The sequence below is a fragment of the Solanum dulcamara genome, chromosome 4 (genome assembly GCF_947179165.1).
Source record: "Solanum dulcamara chromosome 4, daSolDulc1.2, whole genome shotgun sequence".
NCBI lineage: Eukaryota > Viridiplantae > Streptophyta > Magnoliopsida > Solanales > Solanaceae > Solanum > Solanum dulcamara.
This window is the reverse complement of record NC_077240.1, coordinates 14,942,444-14,960,555: the sequence shown is the minus strand read 5'-3', so window position 1 is coordinate 14,960,555 and position 18,112 is coordinate 14,942,444. Positions and strand designations below refer to the sequence as shown.

At 35.7% G+C, this 18,112-nt stretch overlaps 2 protein-coding genes and 1 long non-coding RNA gene across 4 annotated transcripts; 2 read left to right on the top strand and 1 right to left on the bottom strand.

Moving 5' to 3' along the window:
• Positions 1-392: 392 nt before the first annotated feature.
• On the top strand, positions 393-9,361 carry LOC129886518 (uncharacterized). Of its 2 annotated transcripts, none has more exons than XM_055961228.1 (11): positions 393-740; positions 3,244-3,380; positions 3,460-3,633; positions 3,898-4,131; positions 4,268-4,368; positions 4,468-4,540; positions 5,419-5,487; positions 5,633-5,740; positions 7,021-7,146; positions 7,380-7,645; positions 9,297-9,361. In XM_055961228.1, the coding sequence occupies exons 1-10, from the start codon at positions 413-415 to the stop codon at positions 7,572-7,574; spliced, it is 1,545 nt and encodes a 514-aa protein (XP_055817203.1). In that variant the 5' UTR covers positions 393-412; the 3' UTR covers positions 7,575-7,645; positions 9,297-9,361. The 2 variants fall into 2 exon arrangements, with proteins under 2 accessions (XP_055817203.1, XP_055817202.1); XM_055961227.1 differs by lacking the exon at positions 9,297-9,361 and adding an exon at positions 8,738-8,938 and having other exon boundaries at positions 394-740.
• LOC129886519 (uncharacterized) lies at positions 8,737-9,820 on the bottom strand. Its single transcript, XR_008766225.1, has 2 exons — positions 9,761-9,820; positions 8,737-9,037 (listed from the first exon to the last, which is right to left on the bottom strand). It is a non-coding gene; the product is annotated as an uncharacterized LOC129886519 (long non-coding RNA).
• A 5,963-nt stretch (positions 9,821-15,783) lies between these two features.
• Positions 15,784-17,413, top strand: LOC129886517 (desiccation protectant protein Lea14 homolog). The gene is made up of 2 exons (XM_055961226.1): positions 15,784-16,065; positions 16,910-17,413. The coding sequence occupies exons 1-2, from the start codon at positions 15,860-15,862 to the stop codon at positions 17,193-17,195; spliced, it is 492 nt and encodes a 163-aa protein (XP_055817201.1). The 5' UTR covers positions 15,784-15,859; the 3' UTR covers positions 17,196-17,413.
• Positions 17,414-18,112: the final 699 nt, after the last annotated feature.

Below are 18,112 nucleotides of genomic sequence, written 5' to 3'. Positions count from 1 at the left end.
CCTTGAATTTCAACCATTAAAATCAACTCTGCTCAATACATCACATACGTACAGTGTCAATTTTAAACTTTATTTCTCTTCCAATTTAAAACTTCCAAACGCACCAACAAAAACCCAGATAACATTTGTAAAATTAATTATTTTTACTATTTTCCAAAATTAGAATATTCTTACACTTCATCAAATCATAATTCACAATGAAGTTGAAAGTCACACTATCGGCCATAACTGAACATTTGTAGGCTTTTATGTCCTTTAACTTTTTATCATTTTTGTAGTGACACTATATTTTCTATACCAAGATAAATATTTATTTTCGTTCAACTTTAATATGTAAATAAAAATATAAAAATAAAATGCATAAATATTTTTTCCCGAGCTGCGCGAGTGTGGATATACTATAGAAGTCAAAATGCGGTCACTTCACTCGTCATTGATAAAACCCCTCATTCATCTTCATATCCCATTTTCGACTCACATTTTTTCACCATCTCTAATTCGAGCACAATTTCTCTACTTGCACTCCTCCACTACTCCTTCACTCCCAAAACTAACCGCCATGTCCGACAACAAGGCAGCCGCCGTCGACGGCAACTCCACCTCTGACCACGTTTCCGGCGGTTGGTACTCCGTTCCCGACCTCCGATTACGCGATCACCGATTCAACGTTCCTCTCGATTACTCTATCGATCACTTTTCCTCCACTAAAATCACCGTCTTCGCTCGTGAAGTCGTTGCTGGTATTACTCTAATTTGGTTCACGTTGTTCATCATTATGGATTTTGCATTTGTTCACTCTATCCAAGTGGAGTACTTCGCGATGTGTACTCTGGATTAAGTACAAGGATTGCTTGTAAATATATTCTAATTCTGAATAGATACTGAGTATCTTCATATAGTGGTTATAGTTGTTTGATTGATGGATTTACATTTGTTCGGTTTACTTATGCACATTATCGTGCTTATGTGTTCAGTCTATTTGATTCGTATTTTAGGCAGTGTTTGATCTTAGTTTAGCTTATAAAAGAGTGCCAAATTTCAGCTTAACTGATATGTAAAGTAGTAGGAGAAGTTTTCCAGATAAGTTTAAGCTAGTAGATTCAAAACTAAACACTTGTTTCACATTTGTTCTGTTAACTTTTGCACGCTCATGTATTGATTCTCTGAAATTTCTGTTTTAGGCAGTGTTCGGTGTTGATTTAGTTTATACGGTACGGCACAACTTTGTTTTTTGAGGAAATAGGTTTTATCTTAGGATGGCTTGACATATTTGGGATAACAGTTATAGTTTAAAGGCAAAAGATTTGATTCACTTAGTAGTATCATTGGACTAGCTAGTTCGTTCTGTGATGGAAATGACAAATGCAAGAGCTTTGAAGTCCTTGAATTTTCCGCGAAGCTGATCTAACTCCTCATCCTATTTAACAAGTTTAAATCCTTTGCATAAAATTGAATGTCCATCTTCGCTTTTCTTGTTTGTCCCAAAGTGGTGGTTGCAAAAGTGAGATGACATATTTTGAACTCAAGAAGTTTGGTGGGGAACTTATCAATTTACTTTGTGCTGGGCCAATATCTCAAAACTGAGTATTACCTAATCAGCACTAAATATTCCAAGAAACATTACATGACGTATTTCTACTCTCATCTTGTATCTATATAAGATGAGGCTTGGACATCAAGCCGTGGTTTCCCCTTTTTCTCTTGATTTGTATATAGGTTATACAAATTTGCGTAGTCTTAGTATTTCAATGTTTTAAAACAACTCTTCTCTTTCTTCATCTGATTATAAATTTTAGACTTGGCATGCGTATTAAGATACGAGTTGGAATTATGACAGTAGCTTACTAATGATATGACCCTAGATAGGAGGTATGGGGGTCGAGGATAGGGGTAATAGGTAGTTGAGTGTTGTCGTGCTTTTATGTGGGAGAGGCATGGGTTTAATCTCCTCTTCTCTTCTTCTCCTTATTTAGTAGTATTAGATAGTTCACGTAGTATCTTATTCTTCAATTCTCACTACTACCTGTTGCTTCATTTACTCTTTTTATCTTGGTATTTTGTTGCCATTATTTTCCTTTTGTTCCTGCTTTGATTACACTTCTTTTGAGCCGAGAGTTTATCGAAAACATCCTCTCTACTCCAAGAAGGTAGGGGTAAAGTCTGCGTACATCCTACTCTTCCCGAACGCAACTTGTGAGATTACGTTGGATATGTTGTTGTTTTTTAATTCTAGAGTGAGAGAACATCTTATCACCAATGATCCATTGATTGACTTTCAAAAATAAGAAGAGGAAAGAAATTTATTGAAGAGAAGGTTGGCCCCTGTAACATTTTGGGAGTGGAACATGTTACCTTAGTTACTTGTCACAAAAAGGAAAAGAAGAAAAGAAGGTTGCTGGATAAAAGAAAGACATATTACTGTACATACTTGTCACAAAACAACTACACCTTAATCTTAAGTTGGATGGGTCGGTCGGCCATGTGAAGGAGCTTGCTCATGTTGCCAGTCCCAAGCCTGCTTAAAGGAGAGGTTGCGGTAGGTTGAAGGCCATTAGAAATCTAGCTAGAAATATTTACTAGTAATTTTAAAGGTACAAGTAACTTTATTTGTTTGATTCACATCCACTGTAAACGGTTCGGATGAACCTTTGTTTTGTTAATCCACAAGTTTGGTGCCAAAACCGTCAAGTCATTTATGCTGTCACAATTTGGTAAGAGAGAGAGAGAGAGATTGAGCTTACCTCAATGCTACTACTTTTGAATAATATGCAGATACTTGTGTTATGATCACTTCTTTCTGTCTGTACAACTAACTTGGCATTGACAAATGAAAAAACATGGTTGTAGGGAAAGAGTAAGTGAAGTTCTGGCCACATAGATAGCTTAATATGTACTATTCCCGTTGTTTTACTTTATGTGGCACAATTACTATTTGGTAAGTCAAATAAGTTTTTCATCGACCACAAAAATTCTAAAATACCTTTAAAATATTTTGAATTGTGAATTATAGTATTTTTTATGTAATTTCCTAATGTAAATTTTATTTCACAAACACTTGAAGATTCTATGTATGAATTCACACCAAAAATTAGGCAGTTTGACCCTCATGCTCTGGAACATATCATGTAAGTTAGAATGGGGGGTGTAGTTGACTACTGGTTGGTGATTAACTAACTGCTATTTTCTGTTAGGATCAGTTATTGGTTAATATATATTCTCAACTGATTATCAAGCAAACTGCAGTTGGTAAGGAGGAACAATGTCTGCCATATCTACTATATTTGCAAGGTGGACCAGGCTTTGAATGCCCAAGACCAACTGAAGCTGGAGGATGGATAAGCAAAGCATGTGAGGAGTACCGTGTTGTTTTAATGGATCAGGCACTCTCTCTCTCTCTCTCTCTCTCTCTCTCTCTTTCAAAATGAAATAAGTTTCCTTCTGCTGATGCTTTTACTGCAGAGAGGAACAGGTCTATCAACACCATTAACACCATCATCTATGTCACAAGTGAAGTCTGCTGAGGATTTGGTTAACTACTTGAGACATTTCCGAGCTGATAATATAATACATGATGCTGAGTTCATCCGAAAATGCCTTGTCCCTGATACTGGACCTTGGACAATACTTGGACAGGTCACATAGTTTTTGCTCTTTCCTGTATTTGGTTTTTCTACCTTAACACTGTCGTGCTATTCTCTCAACAAGTAGTTAAAGAAGACTTACTGCAGGAACAATTTTTTCAATGGTCTTGATTATATATTTTCTAGAAAATTATTTAAAAATCTCTTTTGAGGAAAATTATCATCTCATATGATGTATGGAAGTCTTAATACTGATGCTAGTTATGCTTGGAATTGTACGCGGTGTGATTGGAATTTCGGATCGATTATCGTGCAGAGCTTCGGAGGATTTTGTGCAGTTACTTACTTGAGTTTTGCTCCTCAAGGACTCAAACACGCTCTTATAACTGGCGGGCTCCCTCCAATTGGCGAAGGATGCACAGCTGATTCTGTTTATAAGGCAGGCTTTGAGCAGCTTGTTTATCAAAACGAAAAATATTACAAGAGGTTTCCACAGGATATTGAAATTGTTCGTGATGTTGTAAATTACCTGGCAGAGTCAGGAGGCGGGGTAAGGAAGCAATACTGGTATAAAATAACATTCTTCATATAAGTCCATCTGATACATACTTTTCCAAGTTTTGTTAATCTCTCTCTCTCTCTCTGCACCCTGTCCTATCTCCCTCCCTTTCTCCGTGTTGACATAGGTGCCTCTTCCATCTGGCGGCATCTTAACACCTCGAGGACTACAACTTCTTGGTCTCTCAGGTCTAGGATCAAGTACTGGTTTCGAACGATTGCATTACCTGTAAGCCATCATTTTGCCATCTGCTCTCTCTCCCCCCCCCCCCCCAAAAAAAAAAAATATCATATATTTGAACCTATCCTTTCTATACACTGCTTATAGGTTTGAGAGAGTCTGGGATCCTGTAATAGTTCAAGGAGCAGAAAGGAGAATCAGTGACTACTTCTTGAATGCTGTAAGAAATACACATGCCTATTACAAAAAAAAAAACAGTGACTTTATTCTGAGTTTAGGTTTGATTAATATGCAAAAACTAGAGATCTTGTTGAGCAATTAGTAAATGGTTCATGAACTAAATACGCTGGCATAGATATCCTCCACAAATTTTGTACCATTGAGTTCAAATGCTTTGTGTTCATTTTCATCAGTATAATTGTTTTTTGGTGGCTACATTCTTTATTTGTGTACATGATTTTTCTAATGACTATCTTTATGTTGATTCTTGAATACGATAATTCATGACTAATTAAACCAGCTTTGACCTCAATGTTTCAAATGAAGAAATAATAAATAGTGGTAGGAAATAGAAAAGAACACATGAGTGCACAACCTTATAAGGAAGAATGCTTAAATCTTTCATGTGATGTGATCTCCTATGAACTGGAACCTAAATGTTATGTTAAGCTATTACCTGCTTTATTTCTTTTGAAAATTTGAAATTCTGTTGCATGGTAAAAAGTTAATTCAAGATGCTGGACAAAAATAAATTTCTTTCAGAAGTGAATCTTGGATACTGACATATTTAAGCCTTTAGCGCTCATGATGACTTAAGAGGTCACGCTGTATCCCACTTGGATTATCTTTGTTACTATTTTCTCAAGGCTGATGCACTATAGAAGTGCTGTGTCTTCGAGTTTTAACAAGTAAACAGAGGTTTCATATTTGTTACGGTAGATTGAGATTCTTTTCCATTTAGGAGATGCATAGGATCTGAAACTTTGGCCCATTTTGTGCGAATGTTAGCAGCATTTTCTTGGTAATTCTAGATGCATTTAGAAGTACAGTAGCTGGATGATGGATATCTGCTAAATTGAGTTCTGTGTGGCATTGCAGTATGAGAGATGGATCGCATTTGATGCAAACCCTTTATATGCTCTTTTGCATGAAAGCATATATTGCCAGGTAAACTTTTCAATAGGAGTATTGCTACAATAGTGGGAGTACTTGGCCAAAAGGAATTTCTGCATCTACTTTTATAGTTTTGGATACCTATTTTCTGCAGGCATGCCTGAACTGTCTAATTCATTTACTTTTTATTGATATGAAGGGTGCCTCATCCCTGTGGTCTGCTCAGAGAATTAGGGCTCTAAATGACGACAAATTTGATGCAATTGAGGCAGCAAAAGTTGGCCGCCCTGTACTTTTTACTGGAGAGGTGAGACACAATGTGTTCGTTTTTGGTTAAGAACTGCCTTATTATGAAGCAAGCATCAAACAAAAGTTTTACTTCCACCTAAATTTCTCTGATGCGACTTCCACATTAAAGGGGCCTGTCCTTGAGAGGGCCCAAACTACAACTTATATTTAACTAACCAAAGCCACCTCCCCCTAATATGTACGGCTTGCGCAAAAAATTCATATATTCATAATTATTGGAAGTTTTTATAGATATATGACGAGCTGTAAATTAGCTTCATTTTGTTCTCCTATAAAAACCTTTATTACATTTAAGTGTAGTGTGTCCTGCTGGGAATTGAATTCCAGCTTGTAAAAAAGGGGTCCAGAAAAGTGTGGCTGCTTTGTTCTTTTACCATGTCAGCCACACTCTCATTTAGTCGAGCAGAGGCGTGGTGTAGACGGTAGACCATAGTGAATCTGAAATCATATTAATGCCAGTTCATTTATGAGCAACTATCATGTATATGCTCATCCTTTCACATCCTACTTATTTCCCTTAATTTAAGTTCCGACATAATTATATCACTTCCTGCAAATGTATGTAGCTTCTATGACCTTGTTCTTGATTTTGCTGCCACTGCAAATTGATTCTTTTAGTAGTACAAATTCTGTTTCTTCTTCTTCTTCAAAGAAATGCAAAGGAACATATGGTTAGAATTCATAAGGGTTGACTGATAAAGCACCCCTCTTTAAGTCGTGGATATTTGGTTGGTGATCGGAGGAAAGGATCAATTAGACCATATGATTGCTTTGGAACGACATTTGAACAATCAATATATCCGGGAAAAAATCATAGCTCAGGAGTCAGGACTACATGCATAATGTAGTGGGTTTGAATAGCTTCTCTCTCCTACGTAAGGTGCTTATTGATCAGAGTTGTGAGGTTTGTCTTTGTTATACAAAATTTAATATAATCTACACTGCATTATTATGGACATTTTGATTAATCACACATTTAGCTTCTCTTTTTGCTGTTTGGCTAGCTCCCTGACCCTTTCATAGCATCTTGTATAGGAGCTAGCATATCTATTTTGTAACCATTGCATCTTCTTGATGCCAATAAAACAAAGTAAATGGATTTGTTTTACATTTATTCGGACCAGACATTGATCTGAGGTTAAACTTTGCAGAATGCATTTATTTCTTTCAGCTGGAATTAAGAAGACCCCTTTGTTATCTTTTCGGGTGAAAAACAGAAAGTTTGGACTTGTCTTGTATTCCGAGCGAGTGTTGATCACTTATTAATTTAACGTGCAGATGATATTCCCATGGTTGTTTGATGAAGTCCATGCCTTAAGGCCATTCAAAGATGCTGCCCAGCTATTAGCGGAGAAGGAGGATTGGCCATCATTATATGACATTGCTGCATTAAAGGATAACAAAGTGCGTCGTATTTCTGTTAAAGTTGACAAGTTTGGATACCTGATGATTAATGTTTTTCGTCGTACTCGTGTCAATCAATATGTTAAGGATTTTAATCTACCTTGATGTCTGGCTACTTCTTATAATACATAAATTGCCTCAACTTTAAGCAAAACTGAAGTAGTGGAGTCACAATAACCTGATCAAATGATTTTGACTTTATGTAGCCACCTGGGTTCTTTTTGTGTTGATAGGTACCAGTTGCAGCTGCTGTCTACTACGAAGACATGTATGTTAACTTAAAGCTATCTCTGGAGACCTCTTCTCAGATAGCAGGAATCAGGCTTTGGATTACTAATGAGTACATGCACTCTGGTCTGAGAGATGCCGGAAGTCGAGTTTTGGATCATTTGCTTGCTATGTTAAATGGAAAGAAGCCCCTATTTTAACTCTATTGGCCACCACCATCCACACTTCTCTTGAACGTCAAAGGCTTTAGATAATGCTCATGAATTTATTGGTAAGTCTCTTTTTATTTCTTACGGACCTTTCAATAAATATTTTATTCTGTGCATGGGTACTGTGTCTTAGATAATTTCAACCCTCAATCCAGCACACCCACCTGCTCAAAAGATATTGAAAATAAGTAGTTACACTGAACACGTCCTTGCTAAAATGTCCTTTTGGTAGTTTATATGCGACCTTTGGATGTATCAAGAAGGCAACTACACATCATACTTTTCCTTTTAAAAAATGCACTGCAACAGAAGTTAAATTGTTGATGGCTTTTAGAATTTTACAAGAGGCTCGTCTCAAATGTCTTTCTGAAGGAATGCTCCATTCTAGTACTCCTCTCTATACGCCATGCTTTATGCAAGAAAGTAAGTTCAACCTTCTTTGTTCTTATCCTTCCCTCCACATCCCAATCTCCGAACCTCGATATACACACCATATGATAAAAGACATGTCTATTACATTCTAAGAAGTGGAGTCCTCTCTGGGAAGGACAAGCAGTCACTTCACTTCTTCAAACATCTCATGATCTCTTCTTGCCAACCGCCCCCCTCCTTGGCCTAATCTGTTCTTGTCTATCCCATTTAGTTTGGATCAATTCAGTTGATTAATTATTTAGGTGGCATATCTAACCACTAGATCTATGAAAGGCAGAGTCACTTAGTCAAGTTAACCAGGTCTAGTTAAAATATTAAACTAAAAGTTATTTCGTGTGTTGAAGTAGAGATTCAAAATTATTATGCAATAGTAGATATTTTACAAGATGGTGAAGTAATAAAAAAACGTTTAAGAAGATTGTTCCCAAGTACAATATTACAGTATTTTTCTATTGGAAGTGAATAATTTCATATTAAAATAACCAGAGGAGATAAAATAGTTAGCAAAATTATAAGGATGCTATTGATCACACAACTGTAGATTGCTGAGATAGAGCCAAATAGACTTTGCTGCTAAGGCTGCCCCTTCTGCATTTTACCAGATAGAATCCAGTTATTAGTTCTTGGTGCCTCTAAGCTCTCTTGTTTCAAATCTATCCTTTGCTCAAGCTGGTTTAACCATGGCTGAACACATTTTTTGACCTTTCTCCACATGTTGCTAGATGAGATGGCATCAGGAAGGCTCTTTGAGGTTGTTGACTGTAGCTGCTGGCCGGGGCATTTGTTTTCACTGATGTAACTGGAATAGAAGCATGCACAACGATTCTAGGCTTGTTTTGCATTTGAATTTTATCCAGAGTTGGAGGACCTAGGCTGTATTTATTTTCATGCGTTAGCTGCTCAATGGATTGCCTCTTGCTATATTTTTTACTTGAGTTACTATTGTCTCGTAAGATCGATTTCTGGGATACATTTGCTGGTGTGATTTTATCAACAAACTCGTCACCTGCCTCATTTAAGACCTGACAAGAATTTCTAGGAGAAGTGAGGACACTGCCAAATAGGTTTCTTCTATGCATTAATTTCTTAGTAGTGATAAACAACCTATTGCTGGCCCAGAAATGTAAACGTAACAAGCACTCAGCTTGGAGATGCCAAAACACGCCCAAACAATTGTTGCATCACCTAGCAAAACTTAATTATCAGTAATGAAACACTAGTTATTTATGTTTCTTTCTTATAAATTCAACTGCAAGTCCAGTTAACTAATATAGTTTCCAGGTCAGAAATATGTTTCCAAGTTTCTTTATGAGGGACAATCCTTGAGTTCCGCTTATGACTAAGAGGAGTCTGCTTGAAAAGGCTTATTTGATTGGATATAATCAAAGGGACTCTTCAAGAGTTGAAACAGATTGAAGAATTTAAACTCAACTTCTCCAATGCTGATTGAAATAAAGCTTGTCATTGGACACAACTGTCAACAAGGCACCCAACTTGATCAACCAAGAGGAGAACAACTCAAAAATTTTCTAGCCATATACGCAAATTCAGATTGATGGGTCCAGAAAATATGCAGGCAGCTAGAGGACAGTGCTTTAACTCCAAGTAAGCTTCATACACTAGGGGAAATTTTTGGAGATAAATATAGTGCCTACGCTACTGGGCATTGTTTCCAAAACTTATAAATAAAAGTAGAGAAGCCAAGACATCAAATAAGAGAAGTTATGTACCATATGATAATTTACCTGACGCGCCAATTAAGCAAGACTCTTGACGAGGTCTCTACAATTTCCAGATCTGCGATTAATGGGAAGCAATAATTATTCAAGTTATACAAAATATCTTCTTCAGAAAATATCAGATATGCTCTCACATAAAATGGACTTGAAACAAATATGCATATTGCATACTACTAAATTAAAAGTGCATACCATCTAATGTTTTTTTTTAAACAAAGCTTTAGTTTAGCTGGACGAGCTAAAGAAGGAGCTCCACAATAATCTTTACTCCCAGGAGACTCTAGAGATGGTAGTGAGCTCATTATGCCAATTACAGCAATATAATGACCTGTAAAGGTTTTCTCCAAAATATAACACATCGATAACAGATATTTATGAAAATGACAATAAATTCTTGCATACCATTAAATTGTCCTACGACTTGTAGAAGATTGACACCTTATTTGAGCATTTTAGTGATGTTGGTAGGAAGCTGCAGCGTACTGTCCTGCAAATTTCTGGACAATAATTGTGTGGCGCTATACCAATTGATCAACATAAAGAATTGATAACAAAAAGTTATTCAGAGAGAGAAATCATTCGTTGTGAGAAAGAGAGTTTGGACACCTTAGTCATCTCCTCCAATCGTTTTCCATTTAAAAGAAAGTTACAGTCAAGAAGAGCTGAGAATTAGGCCCGGGAACACAATCTGAGAGACCTATCCTTTTTTTTTCCTTCTTGTTTTCTTCTTTGATAAAAAACCAGATTGATGAGTTTAAGCTGACAAAGTTGAATAAAATAAAGTAGGTTATACCTTGTTTCTGGTGGAACAATCATGCAGGACGATGTCTCCATGTTATCAACATTTGTGCATGAAAGTTTTAGACAACGAGATTGGAACACGGAAAAAGTAACAGCATTGTGTAATAGCTCAAACAGAATGATGTAACTATATTTAAAGCAGAAAAAGTACAAAAATAAAGATCCAACTTCTTTCTCCTGAGTGCTCACGTTAGTTGCTATGGGATGACTTGCATTATTCAATTAGACCAGGACAATAGAGAAGGTAGTGATGATAAGAAGCAAGGAACTGCAACAGTTCTCTACATAAATAATCTGAAATTCCCCAAAATGTTAAAACAATGTTGGACACAAGAACCAGGTCCCTGAAATGTAGACTGTAAACACACATACGAGAGAACCGCAACGGTTTCAGAATAGAAAAGATTTTAATAATAAAACACCAAATTCTTATTCAAACTGGAGATGGGATGATGATGGTGATTAGTGAGTGAAAAAGAAAAGTGAGCTCTATGTATTAACAAAAAGTAAGAAACTGACTGAGTTAGTTTCTAGGACACAAGTAATATACAGTAAATAACTTGCTTTAATAAAAGGAGTTTAATTGCTAACAAAAAAGGGCAGTCCGGTGCACTTAAGCTCCCGCTATGCGCAGGGTCCGGGGAAGGGCCCGACCACAAGGGTCTATTGTACGCAGTCTTACCTTGCATTTCTGCCAGAGACTGTTTCCAAGGCTTGAACCCGTGACCTCCTGGTCACATGGCAGCAACTTTACCAGTTACTTCAAGGCTCCCCTTCTTAATTGCTAACAAAGAAAGAGGAAATTTATATTATCTATATAAAAAAAAAGGAATGGCCAAAAGTTTAATGGTCAAATTGGCAGTTCCAAGGCTAGAGATGTCACCATAGGCTTTTAAGACTTTTAGATTCTGTAATTGCTTAAACGAATTGACTCTTGCATAACATCAAGGACAGAGATTTAGAAAGATAAGAAGTTTGCAAATTTTCTTTCTATGTTTTTTTAAAATTTTTCATCACCAAGGAGGAAACAACGGACATGCTTCCATGAAATTATGTCCTAGAGGGGGTGAAAGCTTTTGTAATCCCATACCCAAATCTGTATGGAAGGGATTTATGAGAGCACAACACAATTGGAGAGGAAGATGCAACTTAAGCTCAAACAGAAAACATATTCTCAATAGCTTATATGAGATAATAAGCAATGCGGAATCTAGCTTCTGATAATTGGCGAAGGAAGAAAACTGGCTATCATGGCATTATTCTTGCAGAGGAATCTGCAAATAATTCCAGAGAAGAACAGAAGTCTGACCCACAAAAACCACTCCTAATGACACTTCACTGCTTGATGAGACGATGAATAAGAATATGACCATATGATTTTCATGAAGAACACTGCTGCAGATGCATCAACAGTATCACAGACAGCATTCTGATTTCTCAAACAGAAAAGATGCACAGTATATTTCCTTCCACCTATGCATTTTCTCAGTGCATATTAGCTTGGCATATGCCAACTGTCAAGCAGTTTTTGCGCATTTTAACTCTTATTTTGATGGGAGAATGGGTTTATTCAACAGGTAAACACTCCAAGGTAGAGACAGTGAGGAAGATTTTTGGTTGTTAAGATTCCAGATGATGAGGACTAAATAAAAATGAATTTAAGTCAGGTGATTGTCATCCTCGTCATCTCAACAAAACGTTCACTCCAGAAGGATTTCTTCACCACACTCTAGGAGGATTACTCTCACTCTGTGCAATAGTATATTTGTCAGGTTTCCAACAATAAAGGCACAAAGACTGATCTGTGATAGTGTCCACCAATAAAGTTATGGATAACCCATGGCTGTCTAAATTCATACATGACAAAGCTACTGCACATCCATGAGTTTATCAGTTAGGAAACAAGCCTGCCAGATTAGATGATTGGCTGTTTCATATAATAGGTACATAAAAGAAAAAGGAACAACATATCATATAAATCTTGTGGTGTATTAAGGGACTGTTGGAAATAGAAGTGCAGTTAGTAATGTCATGGCTACACATTAAGAGTACGGACCTTCGTAATACTCTTGAAACATAAGGGTGGACGTAGCTGGGGTCAACATCAGCATCTTCAGCACTAGAGAAGTATCTGCTAACCTGAGCAGGATCCAAAAGTAAGGTCAAAGTTCAAAAGATACAGAGTCATCGCAAACCAAAAGAATCAGCAGGATGACAGAAAGATTTCACTATCCTCCTGGATAAGTTTAAGCAGATCATCAGCATCTTCATTCCGAAACCATCCAACCTTGCACGCATTCTGATCAGGACATAGATGCAGCAAATCTGTTCAATCAAAACTAATTAAGTGCGAGACTATAAGCAGTTTTGCACATTAATTTTTAGAAATGAACAAGATGAAGAGGTTTCCTCAGAACATTGGAAACAATTTAAACAGCCATATATCTGTTGATTTACAGAAGAACTCAGTATTTAGAGATAAGCATATTTGCACTTTTATCTGATTTATCACGTGAGAGGAGTGTTATAAAGGGTCTGTTGGCTTTTAGAAGTCAGGAACAGTTCTACTCTAACCCTCTGACTAAATAATGTGCCTTAGTTCTGGTATAAAACTAGAAAAACTACCGTCCTATCTCTCCCTTACCCAACTTAGTTCCCTGTCCATATGTCATAGATGTTTAGAGCTCATTTTCTAGGGATGATTTAGTACTAAATTTGATTTAGTACTATCTCTCCCTTCATAGGGTATGCTTCTTTTTGCAGCAAACCAAATTCCTCGCTTGCCACCCAAAAAATGGCACATAAACTTCCTTTTGACGCTTGATATTTAATGTTCAATATAATTACGTCATGGGAGAGTATTTACTATTTAATCCACAATGGAGTTTTAATTTGTACAAATATATACCATTATGCTGAAAGTCAAATTTTCTCTAACTGGACATAAGGCTTCTGGCTTTAATTTTCAAATCACTTTCCTAGAAAAGTTACTTTGACTAATCCTCACTAGTTGTGTCTATCTATAACAGGATTTGTAGTTCCAAGTTTTAGAAGCTATTTTGTGAAGCATTTGTTTCAAGGAAAAAATAATCTTATTCCAACTCTGTTGGAAAACTAATAATAACTTTTTATTATTTTATTTCCAGGATATGGTATTCCCTCTGATAAAGAAAATAGCTAAGAGGAAACTTACAACATTTAGGAAAAGAGGATTCTTAATAGCTTTACCAACACTATTTGCTACTTAGCTTGCTTATTTATTGGTGAGAAATAGGGATCTTTTGGGGCAGAAAAGGTCGCGAAGATGTGAGTAGGATGGTGAAATTTATGGTGGGTCCAGCAGACGAAAAAGTTCAGGCAGCATTTCTGTCAGCAACTCATCTTGAAGGTGTAGTTCTTTTCTATCTTACAGAAGACTCAATACTACAACAAAGCTATAAATAAGAATATCTTGAACAACTCTATAGATACCGTGCAGTTTTTGTTGAAGTTTGTCTTTCTTTGAGAGAACACAAAAAATTATTTTTTAATTGTCAATTCTTCAAGAGAGAAAAGCCAAAAAACTTTGTTGTCCATAAGTATTAGCGTTGGAGACACACATCCTAGGATTCATCTGATTAGTTGATAGGTCTGTTGCCTCAGCTGGTTCTACCAACCACAGCAAAAGATGTCAGCTTTATAGCTGACTAATCTGCAACTTGACTTATTCATGAAATCAAATCCATGTATTAGATCCCATAGTTTGTTGATCATCAAAACTAAATAACAAATACAATAATAATAAGGATCAAAGAGAAGAGGTGGACAAAGAGCGAATGAAAGGAGAGAAACCGACTATTTGGAGAATTAGTATTAATTAAATTAAAGAAAATATAATGGGACGATCTTTTTGAGATTAACAAATGAAAGAAGTTGGATCATGGGCCTAAAGAGTTGTCGACAGGTGTTGAGCAATACGTGCTGAAATCTTAAGTGAGATATTGTTAGTGTCCAAATTCCATCAATCTATCCAATGCAATTTTGATTTGTTACTCATTACTAATAGTTAATTTCAGAAAATTATATTTATTTTTTCTTTAAAAAGAAACCCTCTTTAAAATAATATTAATATTTCCTCCGTCTATCTTTACTTGTCTATTATATTAAAAAGTAAATAATTGTCTAATAATACTTGTCCAATTTAAAAAACTAAAAAATAATTTATCATTTTATCTCAATTTTATCCTTGATATTAAATACAATTCAATATTTAAGACATTTTTTCAAAGCATTAATTTTATATATTTAAAGTATAATATAATAATATTATGCTTATTATTAATTATTTTTTAAAATACATATCAAATCAATAATGAATAATTATTAAAAGATTTCATCGAAGTTCTTACTTCAAATGAGAAATTTATTCCTGATAAAAGGAAGTTGAAGGACCGGTGGAAACTTCCTTAGAGGCAGTCAATCAGAGCAAGACGGATGAATTTCCTTTTATCTCTTTAAATCTATAAAAGACTAACTTGTAAACATACAAAGGCATCAGAAAAAATACTCTCATATTTTCTTTTAGTTTTTCACCCTTTTATAATTATATTAAAGCTTCCGCTTTAATCATTAATATAATTCAATATTCTTTATGAGTTTTTTTTCTTTGAATTCTGCAAAGCTTTCTGGAGCTTTCATCGTATAAGAGTTTTTAATTTGGATTTGAAAAAAATCTTTGTTTTCCAACTCCACATTGATGACGACTTTCAAGTTTCAATAAACAAAGACTTAAATTTCCACCTTCCATTCAACTAAAGAGTAGCACGTACTCTTTCTTTATCCACTACTATTATCTTGGCATAAAAATTAAGAAGCAATAAAAAATAACGGTAATTTTATTAAATTATTTTTATTAAATATAAGTTATTTAAATATTAAAAAATAAAAAATAAATACATTATAATAAATTATTTATTAATTTTATAAATTAAATAAGTATTTATTAGACATCTTAAAATGATATATTGAACGATTAAATATGAAAGGAGGGAGTAATTAATTTAGTAGATAGATATGCAGTGATGTGGTCAAAAGTAACCTTGGACACGGGCTCAAGATACCGACCTCACGTGTACTACTCGCGTCGGCATAACAATTTTTCCTTTGTCATCCATTATCACAACTTTTTTACGTGTCAACTGCGAGACACTTGTAATCACGGAACCACAGCCTATAAATCGACGACACTTTAGAACTACATATTCCTCAAACACTAGGTACAATTACAATTTAAGTTTTAAAAATAAAAGAAAGTAAAGCTATTCAATGGCAGGTATGATGGAGAAAGCGATGAATTTGGTGTCGGAGAAGGTAGGGAACACTGAGAAACCGGAGGCTGACATCACGGACTTTGATCTGAAGAAAGTTGGCATGGACAGCATTTCATATCATGCCAAGGTGGCCGTGAAGAACCCTTACTCTGTTCCCGTTCCGATCACGCAGATCTCTTACACCCTCAAATGCTCCGGCAGGTCTTTACCAATCTCCTCCTCTATATCATTCTTTCGTGCTACGTATATTACTTCATCTAACATCTTATATGATATATACTCCTTTCCTTACAATTTCAAGAGTCAAAACTTTTAAAATTTATCGTGAATTCGGATATAGTGAAGCTTTAATTTTATTGAAATAAAATTTATATATTTAAAAATTAGGTAAAATTGGCTGTGTGTGTGGGTGGATGCAGTTTTCACTTTACGGATTTCTACAACTCCTATAGATAAGCAAGTTTTTGTTTTTCTTTTCCTTAATATCAATGTACGGATTAACTTGGACTCGCCTGGACTAATTCACAATCTAGTTTAAAGGCACATGTTGGCTAAGTGATACTGCCACACAGAATTAATAGAGGAAAATCGCAGGTCTAGCTAGTTTTATAATTGAAATTCCACCTTAGATTTACAGGTTGTTGCTGTCATGCATACCTCAATTTGTAGGTCATCCCTTAAAGGAGCAAGGTTTTTAGAGAAAAAATAAATGTATAAAGTCTGGAATTAAATCTTTGATGAAATACAACCTGTGATTAATTAATACTAGTATATTGAAATTTGATAGTCTTAAAAGATCTGGCTTTTCCAATTACAAATATACCACGTATGTAGGGACATATTGTACCCATCTTTCCTACATGCTATATAAGTGACAGCGATATTATGTCATAGTGGTAACTATTATTGATTTTTTTTTAGCATGTTATAGTATTTAGTTTTGGTTTAAATTTTGCTAATTGATAGTGAATTTATCAGTTACAAGTACGAACATCCAATTTTGGGATTACTAATGATTTCTATCAATTGATTTGGAATAATACAGGGTTATAGTATCAGGAACAATTCCAGACCCAGGGAATATTAAGGCAAATGACACGACTATGTTAGATGTGCCAGTGAAGATTCCCCACAGTATGCTAGTAAGTTTGGGTAAGGATATTGGTAAAGATTGGGACATTGACTATACACTGGAATTGGGCCTCGCCATTGATCTTCCAGTCATCGGAAATTTCACCATTCCACTCTCTCATAGTGGAGAGATCAAGCTTCCATCACTCTCAGACTTATGGAAGGGTGACAAAGAAGAAGAGACTGAAAAAGAGATATGAAGTAACTTAGCATAGCGCGCTAATAATAATTACCACTACTAGTGGTAATTAATATTGTAGTTTCATCATGTGTGTTTTTCCACTACAAATGTTTTAAGTAACATTTAATTAGTTTGTATCTTGTTTCAAAATCCAAAGCAATATTGGATTTTGTTTAATATTCCAATCACTAAATCCAGTTTTGGGGTTTAATTAAGAATACAAATATATTTTTCTTATTTCTTGTTGTGCTCTACATTTTTTTTTCCGTACGTGATATAATTAAGATATATATAGCACGGAACAAAGGTTTTAAGGTGGGTTAACTCACGATGATCTAACCTATTTCGGCAGCTAACACTTTAGACTCAAATCTTTCTTTCTTTTCTCTCAATTTCATTTCACACTTAGACAATGCCTATAAATTTAGAAACACAAGGACGCACAGGAATAAGTCCCAACTTTGTATTAAACTCGTGCCACAAAGAAGCACACAAAACTAGCATTACAAAAATCTGATCCAATGACTCTCTGCCTGTGACTAGTCTGCCTGTGTCATTAAATAGGCCACAACACCCAGTCACATGTCAATCATGTGCCTGCAGAGTTAGTTGACATCCCCAATTGATAGGCCAAATTCGAAATTCAAATTAAACAAGTCTATCTACAATGCTGACAAAAGTCAAACGATTAAAAATTGCTCAACTGCCCACGCATGTGCGAGGCACACGTGGATCACCTCCACTTTCGGCATCAAAATCTGCCTCTGGCCGCCCAAACTCGCACCTATCCATGTGCCTGCACTGTGTCCAGGTCCTACCTCGCACAGCTTGCCATTGTGGTCCAGTCTCCTCAGCCTTTGCCTCCCTTGTCCAGTACTTAGCTTACACTTAATTAGCCACGATCTTGCAACGATCATAACCTTGCCCTGCCTTAAC

What these genes read in the sequence shown, in the direction of transcription:
- LOC129886518 (XM_055961228.1), top strand. Translation starts at nt 413, where the DNA reads ATGCGGTCACTTCACTCGTCATTGATAAAACCCCTCATTCATCTTCAT. An exon ending in ATGAAAGCATATATTGCCAG is followed by an intron (nt 5,488 to 5,632) that starts GTAAACTTTTCA and finishes ATTGATATGAAG; the next exon opens with GGTGCCTCATCCCTGTGGTC. An exon ending in CTGCATTAAAGGATAACAAA is followed by an intron (nt 7,147 to 7,379) that starts GTGCGTCGTATT and finishes TTGTGTTGATAG; the next exon opens with GTACCAGTTGCAGCTGCTGT.
- LOC129886517 (XM_055961226.1), top strand. Translation starts at nt 15,860, where the DNA reads ATGGCAGGTATGATGGAGAAAGCGATGAATTTGGTGTCGGAGAAGGTA. An exon ending in ACCCTCAAATGCTCCGGCAG is followed by an intron (nt 16,066 to 16,909) that starts GTCTTTACCAAT and finishes GGAATAATACAG; the next exon opens with GGTTATAGTATCAGGAACAA.